Source organism: Piliocolobus tephrosceles, chromosome 7 (assembly GCF_002776525.5).
Source record: "Piliocolobus tephrosceles isolate RC106 chromosome 7, ASM277652v3, whole genome shotgun sequence".
Lineage (NCBI taxonomy): Eukaryota > Metazoa > Chordata > Mammalia > Primates > Cercopithecidae > Piliocolobus > Piliocolobus tephrosceles.
Window position 1 is genome coordinate 127,891,114 of NC_045440.1, and position 20,535 is coordinate 127,911,648.

At 33.8% G+C, this 20,535-nt stretch overlaps 1 protein-coding gene across 1 annotated transcript in view; it reads right to left on the bottom strand.

The window, feature by feature from the left end:
* The window catches only part of TMEM65 (transmembrane protein 65), a 66,666-nt gene that overhangs the window by 18,014 nt on the left and 28,117 nt on the right, over positions 1-20,535 (bottom strand). Inside the window, exon 2 of the mRNA XM_023224335.1 lies at positions 1,145-1,189. Coding sequence (XP_023080103.1) covers positions 1,145-1,189 — 45 coding nt within the window. The remainder of the gene's footprint in view (positions 1-1,144; positions 1,190-20,535) is intronic.

The following is a 20,535-nucleotide window of genomic DNA, read 5'->3' on the forward strand; positions in this document are numbered from 1 at the left end:
GTCCTAAAAATTAAATTTTATTTTAACTAAAAGGAAAAAATTAAGTTTTTCAAAAAGTTAAATAAACATGTACAGGGCACTCCACTGGGCACCTGAGATACAAAGATAAATAAGACTTGGTTCCCAGCCCTAAAGGGGTTTAGGTATGATAACACAGCCATATAAACAGTAAATTTCAATATCACCTACAAAAAATAATAATAGTATACAGTATTACAAACTATAGATTGTATGAATCTAAGGTGGGAGAACCATAACAAATTAACTGGGAAGACAAGCCTTAAAGAATTCTTAAATTGTTTTGGTATTTGAGGCAAGTTACTAATTTCTAATATAAATTACGTTCTACCTGTCAGAGAAAAAAATAACTGGCCATTAGGTTTTTTTAAAAATTATATAAATTTGCTCTCTAGTATGTAATGATCTCCTACTAATTTGTGGCTTCTTCAATTTACTCTCAGAAACACTATTCTATAAATTGGCAGTTGTTAGGAAATCACATTTCATATTTAGCTTTAATTTACAACCTACTCTAATTCACTATACTGTTAAATAATTCACTTCTTCCATCTTTATAAATAACATCCAAACTTGTTTTACATTATTTTGGTATATTCTTGAATATTTATTTATTCTTGAATATTTATTCCTATCACAATAGAGAAAAGAAAGAACACTAGCAGCATTGTAATAAGGTCCTTCTTCAGGCAGTTTTAAATAAACTTTACTTTTTTCATTCTTACAAACAGCCAGCCAGAAGCATTTTCTCCACCAGAGAACAGTTCTATCTAGCCTTGGGTCTACAAATTCTAGTTCTGCATTTACCCAACTTAAATTCAAACTAAAGTAAATACATCATTTTTCCTGGAAATCAAGAAAACTTTTATCATAAAATAATTCTATTTCTAAATGGCAACAATATTTTAATAATATTAGATATTTTTAACAAAATTAGATATTTTACAATATTGTGTTACATCCTTAGCCAAGTTTATAAACTTTGTGCTTCGTATAATGAACAGGATAATCCACTCTATCTGGAAAGATTTAATTTACTGACTCTTCTGTGCTATCAATGAATGATACAGTTATTTCAAGGCCAAAAGATAGATGAACATATATTTAACAATTATAGAACCATTACCATATCTCAGCTGTCCTGGGGTGGGTGGTTGAGCTTCCAATTTTTCTAAAGGGGAGAAAAAGGGTATGGGGCAAGAATTAGTTACTATAGCATGATATTTTTTATTACAATGAAGAAAATACCAGATTTACAATGTGGGAGAACATCAGAGTTTATTCACAAATTATCTTTAGGTTAATGGACCAAACTTGTCCATACAGAAAATATTAATTGGTATGGATTAAATAAAAGGCCAGCGAATGAAACTGAGCTTAGTTACAAGCCTAACATGGACTCTAGCCCTGGGTAAGTTCATTGTTTTCTGTTTTTCAGATTTCTTTAAAGTCCTTGCATCTAGATAATGAGTCTGTTTGCATTAATTACACTAGAAAAACACTTTGGAAATAAAGCTACTCTTCCTTAAGATGGCAACCCTAGATGACTTAAGAAATACACAAACAAGCATCATTGATAGTGGAAAACATGAATATTCAAATAGATCTAGACATCTTTAAAATGAAGAAAATATTTTTAAAGCAATGAATGAAAACAATGACTTCAGTGAATTGTATTCTATTCCTTAATCTCTGTTGATATAACTGAATATTTTAACTTTTATAATATGTTAATAGTGTTAATATATTAATATATATTAATAAATATATATTTATTAATATATAATATAATGGAATATTTTAACTTTGGAACCTATACACTGGATAATAGGGTATTCTATACATTAAAAAAGCTTTTAAAAGTAGGGTGTTATTCAGAATCACAAGTAACAAAGTTTTCCCAAGTATAAGCCAGAGAGTATCTATGTGTCATCATTATACGTAAAAATTAACAATTATTACAAGAAGCAGCCTACCTAGTCTCATAACAATAACCATCTCACCATTTGTTTAAGAATAAACTAAGGTAAAAGGGTAGAAAATTCTACCTTATTTATGGTCAACCAACTGGACAGAATTAATTGTTATCATATAGAGAAGAACCCATATAGTGGATCACTCTAAAGATTTAGTACAACCAGATTATCCAAACAAACACATTACAAACTAGATATACATCTTCAAAAATATTTATTTATATTTTATGACAACAAAAGAACTAAGGAATTTAGTAAAAAAAAGTAAAAATCAAATAAATCTCCACTGATAACCTACATGAAAGGAAATATGGTCCACATTAGTGACCGGTATTTTACAAGTTCCACAATGGCTTTACAGTAAGAAATACACTAAAACCTCAAGTTTAATTAACTTTCATATTATTTAGAAGGTTCTAAGAAAGCAAACTTAAGCTTTATTTTTCCTTTTTTAGAATAATTAAGAAATGAAGATATATACCAATCTTATAGAATATCACATCTTATTAAAACATATTCTTCTTCTTTGATTAGCATGATTAACTCAAAATCTCCTTTGAAAGCATCCAAGTGGTTTGCCAAATTTCTAACTAAGAATACAGGATACTGCTATACTCCAGATAATTTTCTGGTGAAGTAAACATGCAAAAGTGGTTATTCACATAGCAGAACTATTGTTAGTTGCATTAGTCTCATCATGATTACAGTTCTGACACTGTGAGAAGCCCTTGTCAGTTGACTGGAACATCTTGAAATACCTAAAAATTCAACAAGCAGGACCTCCCCAGTAGAATGAGAGTATATGGAGTCCTTGCTTTTACTTCTTCAAATTCCCAACTCATTGAGTAAAACATTAAAAATATTCTACAACAGCAAAGAAGAAAAGATAAGGGCTAGGCAAGTAAAATATGTGTAGTAATAAAGAAAAAAATCAAATAATGTAATCAATATTCCTAATCTTTCTTTCCTACTACACATAAAAAATTAAAAACTAGAGGCAATTAAAAAAAGGTTAAGAGAAAGAAATATAAAGGAGATACAGCAGGGAGGAAAACTACTGGCACAGAGGGGAAAGTAAAATCAAAACACAGATTCTGCCTCCTGCTTCACAAAGAATCTATGGAGTACAAGAGGAATCAAGAAAAGAACATTTCCTAGAAAGCAACAATCTTGTTAGGAAGTATCCATCAAATTATTTTATTATTATTTTTTTTTGAGACGGAGTCTCCCTCTGTCTCACTCACACTGAAGTGCAGTGGCGCGATCTCAGCTCACTGTAGTCTTCACCTCCCGGATTCAAGCGATTCTCCTGTTTCAGCCTCCGGAGTAGCTGGAACTACAGGTGTGCGCCACCACACCCAGCTAATTTTGTATTTTTAGTAGAGATGAGGTTTCACCATGTTGGCCAGGCTGGTCTTGAGCTGACCTCAGGTGATCCAACCACCTGGGCCTCCCAAAGTGCTAGGATTACAGGCATGAGCCACCATGCCCAGCCCAAATTTTTTTAAAATCAGAAATTATTCTGTCTTATGGTAACTGAAGCAAATCAAAACATACATCAGAAGCAAAAAAAAAAAAAAAAAAAAATTACCTATAAAATACACAACAGAACTTGTAAATCAGTCCAAGATTTCAGTCATCTGATTAGGTTTTAAAATGTAATTACTGCTAGTATAATATCCCTGAAAATAGTCACAATAAATCCCAGGTTTATTTCCATATACATGTTTTTTATGAATTTAAGAATTTTCTTTTGACATATAATAAACTATCTACACTTACATTGAAAATGTGTTCTGCTCCAATGTTTTATTAAGTGAACTATGGAGTTAAAACGGTTCTTTCCGCGTGTGTGTGTGTGTGTATGTGTGTGTGTGTGTCTGTATTATATACACCATACTCTCTTCCTTTTCTGGATATTTTAAAACAATAAGATAACTATTAAGCTTGTACTTCAACATACCACATTTGCCACATTACTTTCCACAATGGCTGATTAACCTCTTATCAGAGGAATTCTCCTGCATGGAACAACTACAAGCTACAAACAATAGTACAACAAATTAACTACCTGAAAGCACTGGAAGATTATCGAAATCAGGTTGATCCTAGAGGGGAATCAACACAGAAAAAGAGATGACACTGAGTGAGTTAGTTACCTGTTTGTTGCAGCTTTCAGCCTGTGGGCAGGCTCCAGTCACAACATGCAGAGCAACTAAAGCTCTGATGAAAATTCCTCAGTCTATCTGTCTGAAGAACCAGAGGATGAGGTGCCAGGTAACCAAACAACTAGAAAGTGAGGGAGGAATCCTGGAAAGGATAGAGTCAGAAAGGAAGAGTCCTAAATTCTGTGCATACATTCAGTTCAAGTCTACAGCTGACTTGTGGAACCACATATGTGCAGGGAAAACTCCAAAAATACCAGCTAAGGGCAAAATAAGTAAAGATTTGAGGGCAGCCCACGAGAGTTTGCAGTTTAAACCTAACCATTAAATGCCTGCTAAAACAAACAAAAATCAATGCTTTTCAGATGAATAAAACAGAATCCAGAGTCTCTACAATGTAGTAATTACAGTAATAACTAGGATACATACAAAATTACTTCACAAACAAGGAAAAAGAAAAATGTGACTCATTTTCAGATGACAATAGAGACCAATCCCAAAGTCACTCAAATGTTAGAATTAGCAGACAAAAACTTTAAAGAAGCAATTAAAATTGTATTCAAAGATGTAAATAGAAATATGCTTAAATGAATAAGACAGGAAATCTCATCAGAGAAACAGAAGAAAATATCAAAAAAAGAACCAATAAGAAGTTCTAGAACTGAAAAATACATTATTTGAAATTATAAAATTAACTGGGGCCGGGCACGGTGGTTCATGCCTGTAATCCCAGCGCTTCAGGAGGCCGAGGCGGGTGGATCACAAGGTCAGGAGTCTGAGACCAGCCTGACCAATGTGGTGAAACCCCGTCTCTACTAAAAATACAAAAATTAGCCAGGCATGGTAGGGGGCACCTGTAATCCTAGCTACTCAGGAGGAAAGAAAATGGGTGTCAGTCCAGTATTCTACATCCAAAATGTATCATTTAAGAATGAAGGCAAAATGCATTTCAGATAACTGAAGCTGTAAGAATGTGTTAATAGTTAACCTGCAATACAGAAAGTGCAAGAGAAATTCTTTAGTCTGAAGAGAAATAGCAGTTGAAAAGTAAATTCTTGAGGAAGGAATAAAGAGTATCAGAAATGGTAAATGTCTGGGTAAATATAAAAGATTACATTTTCCTAGTAATTTAATTTAAATAGACATGCCTATCTAATGCAAAAATTATAACACTGTCTTACAGTGTTTATAAAATATGTAGATAAATACATATGACATCATAACATTAAGGATGAACGGGGCAGTAAATGGACTGCTTTGGTAATTAGTTGCAACATTTATATGATGAAAATAAAATGGTCCAATATTAGCTATAAGAGTTGGCAAAAAGTTAAGAATACATGGTGTAATCCCTAGAGTAACTACACATACAGACAAAATACAAAGAGAACATAGTTAAGAACCTAATAAATAACTTGAAGGAGAATTTGAAGGAATGTTCAATAAAGCAAAAAGAATGCAGGAAAGAAAAACAGAAACAAAAAGCAGAGGGTCAAACAGAAAACAAATAGTAAAATAATAAACTTATATCCAACCAAATCAATAATTACATTCAGTTTTAATGGACTAAACACTCCAATTAAAATGCAGAGACTATAAAAACGAATAAAAAAAGTAAGACCCAACTATATGATATCCCAAGGATTACAGTTTTATAGGTCGAAAGTAAATGGATGGCAAAATATATGCTACACAAACAGTAGGCTTATAAAGGCTGGAGCGGCTATATTAATATCAGATGAGGTAGACTTAACGACAAAGAGTATTACCAGAAATAAAACAGGGACATTTCAAAATGACAAAAGGGTCAATGTATCAGGAGGCGTAACAACTGCATGTTTATGCCTAATAACAGAATTCCATAATGCGCGATGCTGAATCTAACAGAATTAAAGGGCAAAACAAGCACTTCCATAATCATACTTGGAGATATAAAAGCCTTTTTCTTAGTAATTGATAGAAAACTAGGCAAAAATATCAGTAAGATATAAACTTGAACACTACCAACTATGTTAGTCTAATTGATATTTATACAAAACAATACTTAACAACTGTAGAACACATATGACTTTCAAGTGCAGATAGCACATTCCTCAAAATAGGACAAATGCTGATCCATGAAACGTGTTAATAAATTTGATTAAAATCATAAATATGTTCTCTGACTATAATAGAATCAGTAACAATAAGATATATGAAAAAACAAATTCGGAAATTAAACATCTTCTAAATACATGGACCAAAGAGGAAATCAAAAAGGAAATTAGAAAATATTTCAAACTGAGTAACAATGAAAATGCAATATATAAAAATTTGTACAATGCAGCTAAATGAATGCTTGAGGGGAAATTTACAGTTTGAAATATTTACATTAAAAAGAAGAAATGTCTAAAATAAATAATCTACAGTTCTATCTTAAGAAGCTACAAAGTAAACATAAACTAAGTAGTAGAAACAAGCAATGAAACAGAAAGCAAACAATAAAGAGTCAAAATTGGTTCTTTGAAAAGATCAACAAAATTAATAAGACCCTAGCTATACTGATAGACAAAAAGAAAATAAGAATTACTCATATCAGGAATGAAATAGGGGGCATCATTACAGATCCCACAGATATTAAAAAGATAGGAGTATTATGAAAAACATTATACCCAAAATTCAACAACATAGGTGAAATGGACAGATTCCTTGAAAAATACAACCTATCCAAACTAGCAGACTAAGCAAACAAAAATCTGACTAGCTGTAACAAAATTGATTTGTTACCAAAAGACTATACATAAACACACACACACACACCCCTTCCAAACCTAGATGGTTGCACTGATGAATTCTGTTAAAACATTTAAAGAAAAAACACCAATCCTACAAACTCAAAAGCTCTTCCAAAAAATAGATGAGGAAATACCTTCAACTCATTTAATGAGGACAGAATAACATTAAAAACAAAGCCTAACCAAGACATTTACAAAGATGAGAAAACCAGATGACTATTCCTCATGAACACAGAACAAAAAGCCTTAATGGCATAATAAATATTCTGCTTTCCTAAGTATAAGAGTTTATTCATAACAGTGGCAAAAATAACCAACATCCAAACTTCCTTACATGTCCTCTTTCTTAGACACCTCCCAATGAAGGAAAAGTTGCTCTTAATAGGATTCCATGTGTAGAAATACATAGGATAGAAAAATTATCTACAAGAATCCATGAGATAATATTTACATATAAATTTCTTTCCTTTAGGTTTCACATTTTAAAGTCTTTGCTAAAGGGTACATAAGATAAGACAGTTACTATAAACTGCTGATCTATGTTGTAGTAAGTCAAATGAAAATTGTCTGAGAGTCTCCAAACTGTTTATGAGGAAATAAGAGTTTTAAGACGCCAACAAAGCCTTTTCCTTTCACTCCGCTTTTTAGTCAAAACTGATTGTTATAATAAGGGTTTGAATGCAAATATTTTACATTAAATAAGCCATTTTTATATAAAAGTATTACATACTTATATTCATAGCTGCATATGTTAAAAGGATGAAGATATTGAGTTTTTTATTAAAAGGAATTTTGAGGTAAAAATTAGAAAATAACATCTAAAACACTAAATTTATTTGGTTTATTTTTAATTATAAAGGTTATATAATTATATATAGTTAATGAGATTCAGAAAACGAAAAGAAACTTAAAAGCATCCACAGTTTATCAGAAATAAATATTTTGATGTATTGCCCTTCAATCTTTTTCCTACAAAGATACATACACAAAACTGTATTCTGCCTTTTCCACAAAGCATTAATGAATATTTCCCACATCTTTAAATTTTTTAAGAAAATAATTTTATTTGTGAACACTTATTTCATCATGATATAGTCATTTCATTAATAGCCTATTGTTAGATATTTGCTATTTTTCATACTTTCAAATAACAGTAACTTGTACCTAAATCATTTTGCGCTCCTCTGAAAATTCCTTAGAATAGATTCTTATAAGTGGCATTACTGAACCAAAGAGAGCGAGAAAGAGCAACAGCAAGAGAGAATATATGTAAGGGCTTTTTTTTTTAATTTCTGCAAAACTCATCACAGAAAAAGTATGTCAAGTTACCCCCATCTCACTGCATTTTTATTTTTTTAATGTTACACTCACATTTTCATGTTTTCAGAACGCAGGCAAAATGTCATTAAGACAAAATCCTTAAAAGAAAGTTCCAAGCAACGATTTCAAACTTATTTTAATTGACAACAAGATTCTAATACATAAAACAGCACAAGTTTGAATGTTCATTATAAGATTTAACCTGTATCTCTCCTCTTTATTACACTTCCCTTTAAAAATAACTTCTTTATAAAAAATCTTCAGTCCAATATTAACAAATGCATCTAAAATACTTTTTAGGATAAACTACACCTGATAAATTTCTTTTTTAAATAAGTTATGCTACTGTTAAATTAAATTTGGCCTAAAGCTGCCGGAGTACATAGTGAACTGTAAGCTGATACAGTATGTAAACCAACTGCAACCCACCTTAAGAATATATTCTTGGCCAGGCTCAGTGGCTCACGCCTGTAATCCCAGCACTTTGGGAGGCCAAGGTGGGCAGATCATGAGGTCAGGAGTTCCAGACCAGCCTAGCCAATATGGTGAAACCCCATCCCCACTAAAAATACAAAAATTATCTGGGCATGATGGCAGGCGCCTGTAGTCCCAGCTACTCAGGAGGCTGAGGCAGGAGAATCACTTGAACCTCGGAGGCAGAGCTTGCAGCACTGAGCCGAGATCACGCCACTGCACTCCAGCCTGGGCGACAGAGCAAGACTCCATCTCAAAAAAAAAAAAAATTATATGTATATATATGTGTATATATACACACACACGTATATGTATGTGTGTATATATACACATATACACACATATATACACACACACACACACATATATACATATTCATTCTTGCAACAAGTAGATGAATCTTGGCCAATCATAGCAGCGGAGCTTTGAGCCAATTACAGGCTGCAAACTGCTCACACATGTCCAAATAAGGCAGACACAAGGTGTAAGCAAAAAAGCTATTTCTGTATATAATTTCCTTTTTCTATTTATAAATACTGTATGCCCACATTGGTGGATGAAGCTCTCTGAACCTTTTAAGGTTGAGAGTGCTGCCCAATTCATGAGTTATTTCTTTGCTCAAATAAACTTTTGTTCTAATTAATCTGTCTAATGTTTTTCTTTTAGCAGTTTGGCATCAAAAGTGAGATCTGAAGTATACCTCCAGAAGCACCAAGTGTCCATGCAAAGAGCCAGAGCCCATTGTGCACATTGAATCCTCTGATTAGAGCAGCATGAATTTGAGTTTTGAGCTTGCTGACTTTATTTGAGCATTTTTTACTAGATGGGGTTCAGGATTGGACTGGATTGGATCCAGTTGTTGGACTCAGGTAGGTACCTTTTCAAAGTGGTTTCCCCTAAATCTAAAGAGTCTGGGACTCCACCTTATGGGACACTGGCTAACTTTATAAAGAATTACAGGCCCAGAACCTGTGTATTTTTGGGGAAAAAAAAAAAAAAAGTCCTTAATCTTACTAAGGACAACTTAGAATTACAGTGATCACAATAGGGAAGTTTTAACCTAGATTAAATTGCTCACTTGTGAGGTGTACCAGAAAAGAAAGGATCCCAATGCCACAAAAGCAATGGGATGCATTCTTTAACTGGCAAGCAGAGGCATTTAAAAGATAAATCAAAGATGGCCTCTTTAAAAGGTTCTTTACAGAAGGCAAGTAAAAATATCTTAAAGTCTTTTTCACAAATATCATTCAAAAGCTGTAGCTATCTGGGCAGGAAATATTATTCCACTGGCCAGAAAAACAATTTGGATCCAGGTATTCTTTAATAATCATTCATGAGTGTTGTATTATTGTACGTGGAACATGGCTAAAAGTTTTAAATGAAAGGTGTAAGATCTGTTTCTGTTTATATGTTTATGTATGTCTGCATCTATGATGTATATTTACATATGTGTGATATTTTCTACTTCCTTATGATATTGTCAAATTGTATAAGAATGCTATTTAATTGACTTAAAGAAAAATAAGCACTTATAGAAATGAAGTATTTGCTCAGAAAAATAGGAAATGACCTAAATGATTTTTGAAGTTCACATAACTTGGGTAATCTTCGGCAAATAAGAATATTATTGGTTTGATTAAAACAGACATATCTTCACAGTTGGTAAAATAAACTTATGTTATCTCTACATTACAAAATTCATCAGCAAGAAAAGTAACTTAAGATGATGACTAGCTGTTTGATGTCCCATCTTGCTAAGCAATCCAAGCATAATTATTAAAAATGAGTGAGTTAAATAGAGGTAAGATAAAAGTCTCATGTGAACAATGTCTTCCCTGTACCAGAAGGTTTTAACATTCTTATTATCAAGAATGGAAACTTGAGGCTGAGAATAATGTGCACAAACAATAGGCCTAACCAAAAATCAAAAGAATATAGATAATATTTTGCTTCTTCTACAGTTTCTTATTACAGAGACTAAAGATACTTGGGGCCATTAGTAAACATGCTCTGCCCCACACTGACAAACTGTGCTATGAGAAAATACATGCTTCCAGATATTACGATTCATAGATTTGCAAATCTTCAGATGGCTGGTGTGACAAATAGTTCACAATTATTTGCTTCCTAGTGTCCTTTGGAAATTAAGGTCATTAAGAGTTCAGAATTCTAATTAATACATAAATTACTAAAATTACTAGAAATAAGAGAAATAATTTTATATAAAGTATAAAAGAATAATACATGATTTTGGTAAGCAAAAGCTATAAAGTATGAGGATGTTTTGTTTCATTAAGGGAAAATGTAATTTTCGTTTGAAAGTAGAATGGTCGTCCCAAGATGAGAACAGGAAAAGTATAAAACAAAATCTAAATGCAGAAGAAAGTTGTAGGTTTGCAAAGGATGAATCTTGGAAAAAGAATTTTATGTGTGACAAAGCCAGCTAAGATTAGAAGGGAATTATTTACAAGTTTTTCTAGCATTAATATCAAAAGTATACTAATACAAAACTAGAATTTGGTCCCCTATATTAAAACAGTAAGAATTTCTTGGACTACTGGTCTACTTTTAATAGGAAATTGTGAAAAGTTTTTCTTTACCATTTAGGTAATTGATCCAGGAAACAAAGATTCTGTGTTTTACCAAAGTAATTTCCTGCGGTCCATGTTGCTTTTATTAGGTGTCTGACCACTTAAGAAAACAAAATCTTCTCTATTAAAATTTAGAGCTAAGGTTTCTCTCTACAACTATGTGACTTTCTGTATTTACCTTTGAAGTCTTGTAATTTTCACTTTTGTTAAATGAATGACTACTGTTCACAGTGACCTGTGACACTATTTTAATCATGTATTTTAAATATTTGATATTTTTGACACATTTCCTAAAATTAGATTCTTAGTAAAGTATTTTTCTTGACCTCATCTTTGATTTTCTGGGCAAGCCCTTGAAACGTCTCCTATATAAGGAGAAGCATTCAAAAAAATGTTTCTCCTCATATAAAAAGACAGATATTAAACTAACTGGGCTTATTTGACATATTAAATTATATGAAAAGTATTGCCAAATAAGTAATGCTAAACTTTGAGTTTCTTTTGTATTGATGTGTTTCAGAAACTGTATGAAATTCATAGCAATCTGATAGTTCTGGTATAAAGCAATCAGTCATCATTCTAGTTATTATATTCAAATGTTGTATGCAACAGAAATCATTAAATTTTCCTGTCAAGTGCATCATCACTGTAATGAACTCTCATTACATATTTAATCATGGCCATTTTAAGTTTTATCATTCATATTTGGTTAATTATTTACTCATGTACTTTCCTGAGCAACCATAAGCCTAAAGGGTTACATCCTCAAGGAGATTCATGTAAAGAACTCTGAGAAGTACAAGTTTCTGATAACTTTAAGATCATACCATTGAACTGAGTCCAAGAACTCTAAGGAAGAAACTCATTGGTTCATAAAGCTGCTAACCCAACATAAAGCAGAACAAGAATTAATTAAATACTAAGGAAATACCTTGGCAGATTTTCACAGTAGGTCAGCCAGTACTGAAATTTTTAAGATATGCAATTCGAATGAACTCTATGAGATAATATTCTAAGGCAAATTACCTATGATAACTTATATAATAAACAAGTGCTATGCACCTGAATTAGAGAAATAAAATTGTTATTTAAAAGGATATAAATCCAATGTTAAGCATGGGCTCATGGAAAGCCTAGACAGCTGCCTGGTCATTCCTGAATCCTGAAAGCTTCCATTATTAAAAGCTCTGCACTCCATGACTCATCATAGGAGAGATAAAACGATCCAAATTATGGGGAAAAACTGTTTGAGTGACTGTTCTAAGATTGCTAAAGTGGTTTATAACTAATGTTTGGTTTGGCAAACCCATAATTCTGGTAAGATAATATAAAACCTCAGGTAATACATTTCTAGCACCTAATGAATCATTTGAACACTTACAGATGAATTTCATTCAATTACCACATTTAATATAGGTTTTATGATTATATAGAAGCTCTCTGCTTGTACATAAGGCCGATGCTATAAGAGCAACTAAAAGGTTATTAGAAAATATGTTTCCTTTATAGGGTATTTCTGGAGAAATCTCCAGTAATACAGGTACTCATTTCAATGGACAAGCTGTAAAACAATAAGGTATTACAAACACAATGGTATTAAACAAAGCTCATTTCAATGGACAAGTTGTAAAACAATTGAATAAGGTATTACAAACACAATGGCATTAAACAAAGCTAACTGAATTGACTTGATGGCCTTGGTCAAAGGTATTACCAATTGATGGCAATCAGATCCGCTCCACTAGAAAACATAGACTGATACCTTATACAACAGTTACTGGAAGGCCTATGTCCCCGATAATAGAACTTCATGTATCTACCACTCTTATATTATTGAACTCTTACATTGGAACCTCATGTATCTACCACTCTTATAATATTGACATGACTCAATATTGAGAGGTTTAAATGCAAGATGCCAAAGTATATTATCATCAGGTAAAAGAAGCCCTCCATGATCCACCAACTGATGACAATCAGACCTTTCACTATCTAGAACCAGGAGTTTAGGTCTTTTGAAAAAGACACCATAGAAAGAATGCCCTTGAATTCTGTTGGAAGAAACAATACCAAATTGTTCTCTGTAGTAAAATTTCAGGGCCTTGAGTCTTTGATCCACATCTCTGAACTCAAGAGGGCCTCTCTAGACTCTTGAGACTGTATACCAATCAGAGACCTCAAGGTAAGGCTAACCAGGAAAGCTTTTTATTTTACCCAGAAGCAGATGGCATCCTGGATGTGAACAGCTTTCCCAAGATTACAGATCAAGACTTTTCTGTCACTATGAAACCTGTGCCTTTTTTCCTCTTTGGCCTGTATTCCTTTTCTGTTATATAATGGCAAGATAATGTGATAATTAAGATTTCATAACCAACAGCTTCTGCAATTGAATGTTAGATATGTCATGCTATTAACAGTGGGCAAAACCTATAGTGAGGGTTTTGCAGTTAAATTAGGCCGGAAATTGTATAAGAAAACCAAAGGAAGACGATTTGACAGTTCGTAGGCAAATGTGTAACCCTAATTCCTTGTCAGTAGCCTCCAACCTTGCAATGATTCAATAATGGAGCCTTAGACAAATATTGCTAGTGCTTCTCTAATAGTGACCTCTAATGTACAAAGTATTCCATAAGGGACTGCCTGTTGAGCACCTCCAAGATATATTTTTATCTGTGGAGGATTTTATGATCAATCATATACGTACATAACTCCATGTATCAGTAAGTGGAAAATAAGGAACCAATGTGGTTTACGGATTCTAATGGTATCAGTGTCACTCCATAACCAACTGGAAAATGAACAGTGGTCTATACCTCTTAATTTGCACTATAAAATAAAGGGGAATTTGCCAGCAGGGCAAATGACTCTAAATGGGCATTTTTATTTTTATTTTTATTTTTTGGTAAAATACTCCTTCCCTGGCTTGGTATAAATGTAAATGAGGTTATGATTAGAAATTTGTCTCAAACATTAGCTACTACAGCTGATTCTACTGCAAAGGCTATAGCTGCCCAGCAAACTTCTTCAAATTATCTTGCTAAAATTGCTTCAGACAGTATCATTGCTTTGGACTCTGCTGTCTGAACAAAGAAGACTGTATGCAATAGCTAACACCTCCTGCTGCACTTGCATAAATACATCTGGTATGATAGAAACTCAGTTGCCAGAAATCAGTAAGTAAGCTACTTTGTTAAAACAAGTATATTTGATTTTGATTGGTTCAACTGACAGGAGCTCCTGTTAAGTATACTTCAGTCTCTCAGTATTATCCTCCTGATAGCCATGATAATAGTCTCCCTGGTGCACTGTATCCTCTCAAGAGTATTAAATGCTCATGTATAGCCATCCAATGCACATCAAATGGCTGCGCTATGGTTAGAATAATAAAAACATGAAAAGAACATAAACGTTAAGCTTACCTGACATTAACCATTGTGAATTCCATAGAGACCAAACAAGTCTGATTTTTTTTTTTTTTTTTTTTTTTTGAGATGGAGTCTTGCTCATCACCCAGGCTGGAGTGCAGTGGCACGATCTCGGCTTACTGCAAGCTCCGCCTCCCGGGTTCACGCCATTCTCCTGTCTCAGCCTCCCAAGTAGCGGGGACTACAGGTGCCTGCCAACGCGCCCAGCTAATTTTTTGTATTTTTAGCAGAGACGGGGTTTCACGTCTTAGCCAGGATGGTCTCGATCTCCTGACCTTGTGATCCACCCGCCTCGGCCTCCCAAAGTGCTGGGATTACAGGCGTGAGCCACCGCACCCGGCCAAACAAGTCTGTTATGATGGTGACAAAGAACGGTGTCAATGCCCAAACTTTTGGTCAATCTCTCGAAATTGAGAGACTGATCAAAAGGGCAAAATTGTTAAATTAAATTTGGCCTAGAGCTGCCTCTATATGTAGCAAACTGCAATCTAATTTTGTGTGTAAACAAACTGCAATCTATCTCAAGAGTATATTCTTGTAACAAGTAGCTGAGCTTTGGCCTATCATAGGAGCTGACCTTTCAGCCAATGACAGGCTTCATACTGCTCAGACATGTCCAAATAATGAAAACACCAACTTGTAAACAAAAAGCTGTTTCTGTATAGCACTTCCATCTCTCTATAAATACTGCCTGCCCATGTGTTGCTGGGAAGAACTCTCTAAACCTGTGCCAGTTTGTCACCAGTAACGGTTCAGAGAGTTGCCCAACTCATGAGTTGTCTGTCTCTTTGTTCAAATGAACTCTGCTGACTTTAATTTCTCTAAAGATTATCTTTTAACACTACTAAGAGATACATCCTAAATTGAAAATCAATAGACTTTAGCAAAAGAAATGTGCAACACCTATAGTTTCTACATTTTAGCCTCCATCATAAAATTACAAAACATGTTTACAACAATGGTGATGCTGAAACACAGAAACAGGGCTAATGGCATATAGAGTGAGTTCTATTATTTAACAGAAACTATACTTTGTCATTTTCATGTTGAATGTTCCATTAAATTTAACATTACTGTATTAATCCATTGTTACACTGCTATGAAGCTACTACCTGAGACTGGGGAATTTATACAGACAGGAGGTTACTTATTTATTTATTTTGAGACAGAGTCTTGCTCTGTCACCTGGGCTGGAGTGCAATGGCGCAATCTCAGCTCACTGCAACCTCCACCTCCCGGGTTTAAGTGATTCTCCTGCCTCAGCCTCCTGAGTAGCTGGGATTACAGGTGCATGCCACCACGCCTAGCTAATTTTTGTACATTTTTTAGCAGAAACGGGGTTTCACCGTGTTGTTCAGGCTGGTCTGGAACTCCTGACCTGGTGATCCACCCACCTCAGCCTCCCACAGTGCTGGGGATTACAGGCATGAGCTACCGTGCCCTGTCAAGAAAGGAGGTTTAATTGACTCGCAGCTCTGCATGGCTGGGAAGCCTTCAGGAAACTTACAATCATGGCAGAAGATGAATGGAAAGCAAGGCATATCTTACATGGCAGCAGGAGAGACAGAGCATGCAGGGAAAACTGCCACTTTTAAAACCATCAGATCTCGTGAGAACTTCCTCACTATTATGAGAACACCATGGGGGAAACCGCCCCCATGATCCAATCACTTCCTACCAGGTCCCTCCCTCGACACGTGGGGATTACAATGTGAGATGAGATTTGGGTGCGGACACAGAGCCAAACTATAGCACACACTTTAAAAGGTGCACAAATCCATACTTGAAATAAAAGAAAATCTGAAAAACAGTCTTATTTCCTAGTCTATTGTTTTTTTATTATGCTTTCATGGAAATCATGATTCTTAATGTGATATTTCAGCCTATTATCACGTATGTGAAAAGCAATATAAAATCATAAAGGAAAGGAAAAATCCAAATCATTTATAATAAACTTAATAAGAAAAGTATCAAAGCAGCTTCACCCTGAGATGACAGAAAAGGAACAGTTTAATGCATATACTATTCCTTTATTACAAATAACTCAGTATTCTTTAAGTGTCTAATTATGCAGTTTCTGATCTTTGACCACCTAATATTTATTCCAGACTCACCCCAATATCTTTCCCAAAAACGTACAGGAAGTAGACATGGCAATACAAATCACAGTCTGGCCTAATTAGAAGGTTTATGAAAATAATAGATATTAAACTAGTGAGTTTCAGCAACAATTTGGGGACTAAGAGTCTCAGTTACCCATAATTCTGAACATTATGAATAACTGCTTCGTCCTTTAATAGAACCAAAAGTTCAAATGGGTAAGGTAAAATTTACAATAAAAATACAACATATTAAAGAATACAAACTTAAAATGCAAACCATGCTGTAAGCAAAATAATTTAAGCAAATCAAATGCCAAAAAGTCTAACATGCACCAAAAGCGGTTTATAAAGCAACACGGCAATGTTCTTTTTTTTAAAAAGAAACAAATTAATATGGTCAAGTTATATACTTACAAAACCTGACATTCAAAATTGAAAAATGAATGTTAAGCTTTCTAAAGTTAAGCTCTTCAGAAATAGCAAAGCTTAACTTTTAATTTAGTAGATTTTAATTAACCTGTCTTTTTAAACAGAAATTTTAATTGTAAAAGGACTTTTTAATTATTTCTAAATATATATGTCTCACGTAAAACCCATAAAGGCATTTGAGTGTAATCTTGTAATTTTATTTAGCATTTAAAAGTAATTACTGCAACATATATATTACGTAGAAAAGAAATTTCTACTTATGTCTTATAAAAACTAATATTGTAACGGAAATTGGAGACTTAGAATGGAAGAGGCAAGAGAAAGGTGAGAGACAAAAAATTACCTATTGGGTACAACATACACTGTTCAGGTGATAGGTACACCAAAAGCCCAGACCTCATCACTTTACAATTCATCCAGGTAACTACAAACTACTTGCACCCCCAAAGACTAATGATATTTTTAATTAAATCAATAAGTAAATAAAAGAACTAAAACTGTCACATTGTTAACCTTCCAGGGAACTTACCATGTGACCTGGGACTTCACTGCAACCTGTTACCTAGAAGTAACTAATGAATTTCAGACTGGTGGAGGCCAGTGGTATAACAGCTAAGGACAGGAGTTGGCCATAAGCAATCACGAAGATAACTATAGTACTCAATTAATCATCACCTTTATCAACTATATTAATGTACCATCCCTATTAACTATTTAACTCTGACTTACGTAATAGTAAATACTAGAGGTACAATAATTTTTCTTTTTCTTTTTGAGATGGAGTTTCGCTCTTGTTGCCCAGGCTAGAGTGCAATGGCGTGATCTTGGCTCACCGAAACCTCCACCTCCCGGGTTCAAGCGATTCTCCTACCTCAGCCTCCTGAGTAGCTGAGATTAGAGGCATGCGCCACCACACCTGGCTAATTTTGTATTTTTAGTAGAGACGGGGTTTATCCGTGTTGGTCAGGCTGGTCTAAAACTCCTGACCTTAGGTGATCCACCCGCCTTGGCCTCCCAAAGTGCTGGAATTACAGGCATGAGCCACTGTGCCTGGCCAATAATTTATTTTTCTTATTGCATTTCATGGTAGTTTTTTTTTTTTTTTTTAGGATAGTCAGATATACTACTGATCTGTGGTTTTACACTTGTGTACTTCAACGACTATATATATTTCTAAACACAGAAATTATATTCCTTCCCTTCTTTTATGCCTATGAAAGATAAAGAAAATAATTACTATATACAATGATATTCCTTTTTTAAAGGCTAAGATATTAAAACAATAGTACAACTTAAAAAATAATCTTGTTGCTTTTACTTATTAGATAAAGAGATGGTACTATATAACTTTTAGTTTAAAAAATCATATAGCTATGGATAATACTGTAGAGAAAAAGCCTAAGGCAAGCTAGAATAAAATAATTTATCTTGGAACATCATAAATGGTAGATCTGTGAGAAGGGCTACACAGATATGCAAAATATATTCATTTTAAAATAAAATTGTTTCATATCTAAGAAGCAGCAGAGGTTTTTCGGTGTATGATATATTACCTTCGTCCCCTTCAATCATGCCCCAAATAAGAATTCTTTCACAGAATGTTGAAGCTGAAAGAATTTTTAGAGACCACTTGCCAGTAGTTCTCAATATGAAGTGGTCCCTCCCCCCTAGAAGAGGTTTACATATGCAGGGTTGTTTGGGATATGATAATGACTGGGAAATGCTACCGCCAGCATTAAGGATTCTAAACTTCCTACAATGCGCAACAGAGTCCTTCATAATGAAGAATTATCCAGCCCAAATACCAGAAGCACACTCACTGTGAAATACTGACTTAATTCTCCACTTTGAAGATGTAACCACTTAGGTCCAGAGATGTTAAGTGACTTACTCAAAGACACACAGCTAGGTCTAGAACTCAGATTCTCATTTTCCCATTCTACTTCTCATTCAGTTAATAAATTCTCAATAGAAAAACATGGAAGAACCAAGAATCAATCGTATGTGCATATATAAAACATTGTCAAAACACTGGTTATTCATTAGTACTTGAAATAAAACTGCAATTAGCTAAAATACTAATACCTTTTTCAAACTGCTTTTTTTCCCTCTCATAAAATGTAATTCCCCTTCAGATACATTTTTTTTAAAAAAATGAAGTTAAAATAAACAGGAGAAAATCAAATGATACATCATAGTTACCGAATAAAATGTTTTTTGAATGGAAGTATTAGGTGGTTTCTGCTGGATGGTTTCAGAACCACTGGAAACTATTATATGGTTCCAAAACAACTGGATACCCTATAGCCTAGGGCTAATTCACTGCTAACACTGAAGAAATGTATTAGAGTGAAAAACAGAACTGAACTAAAAACCCAAAAGCCCTAACACAAATACCTACTCTGATATATAATTAGTAACCAAATCTTCAGCAGGTTACAAGCCCTCGGGGTCTTAGTTTTATGTTACAAAAAATGAGTTCAGGTCCTCGTGATCCTTTCAAGAGAGGCACCACCTAAACATTCATAAAGAAGCATACTACTCTAAGTAGGGATATAACCAAATACTGAGTCTCAAAAGGCAAGAGCACTGACAGGTAAGTCCTACTATCAGTTATTGTTCAGCCGCACCTGATCTCCTAGTGATACTGTGTGCCATAATCTATGAGAATAAGTATCTTATTCTTAATAGAATAAAATATGAGTTTTATTTGAATAAATTTGAATAAGTATCAAATAAGTATTTGAGGGCTAATTAAAATATCTTCAGAATATTTCAAAATTAACATTTTATTCTTCAAAATACATTTGCATTAAATGTTTAACTTCTACATGCAAACTGAGATTTAAAATTTTTAATATTGGAGGTGGCAAAGTAAGAATATACTGGGGTATTTTTGCAGACAACATACTAATACATCAATGTGTGTGTGTGTGTGTGTAAACACACTATGCGCCTATATTTCTCTAAAGTTCTTACAGCTTAGTTTTTGCTGTTTTTGCCTGACATCCTATATACAGTCTGAGTTTTATTTAACTCTTCTCCCTACAAAATTTCAATTGGTCCACAAAATATTTCAGACTCCCTTTCATACACTGTGTTATACTTCTTAGGCAAAGTATCTAAATCAAATAGTAATCAGAAACAAATAAAACAGGGACAGAGAGATATTTGTTTTAATCTTTCTCTCTCTCTCACCACTCCCTCTTTCATAACATACCCCTACACTCTTTCTCCCTCTCTCTCTCTCTCCCTCTCTCT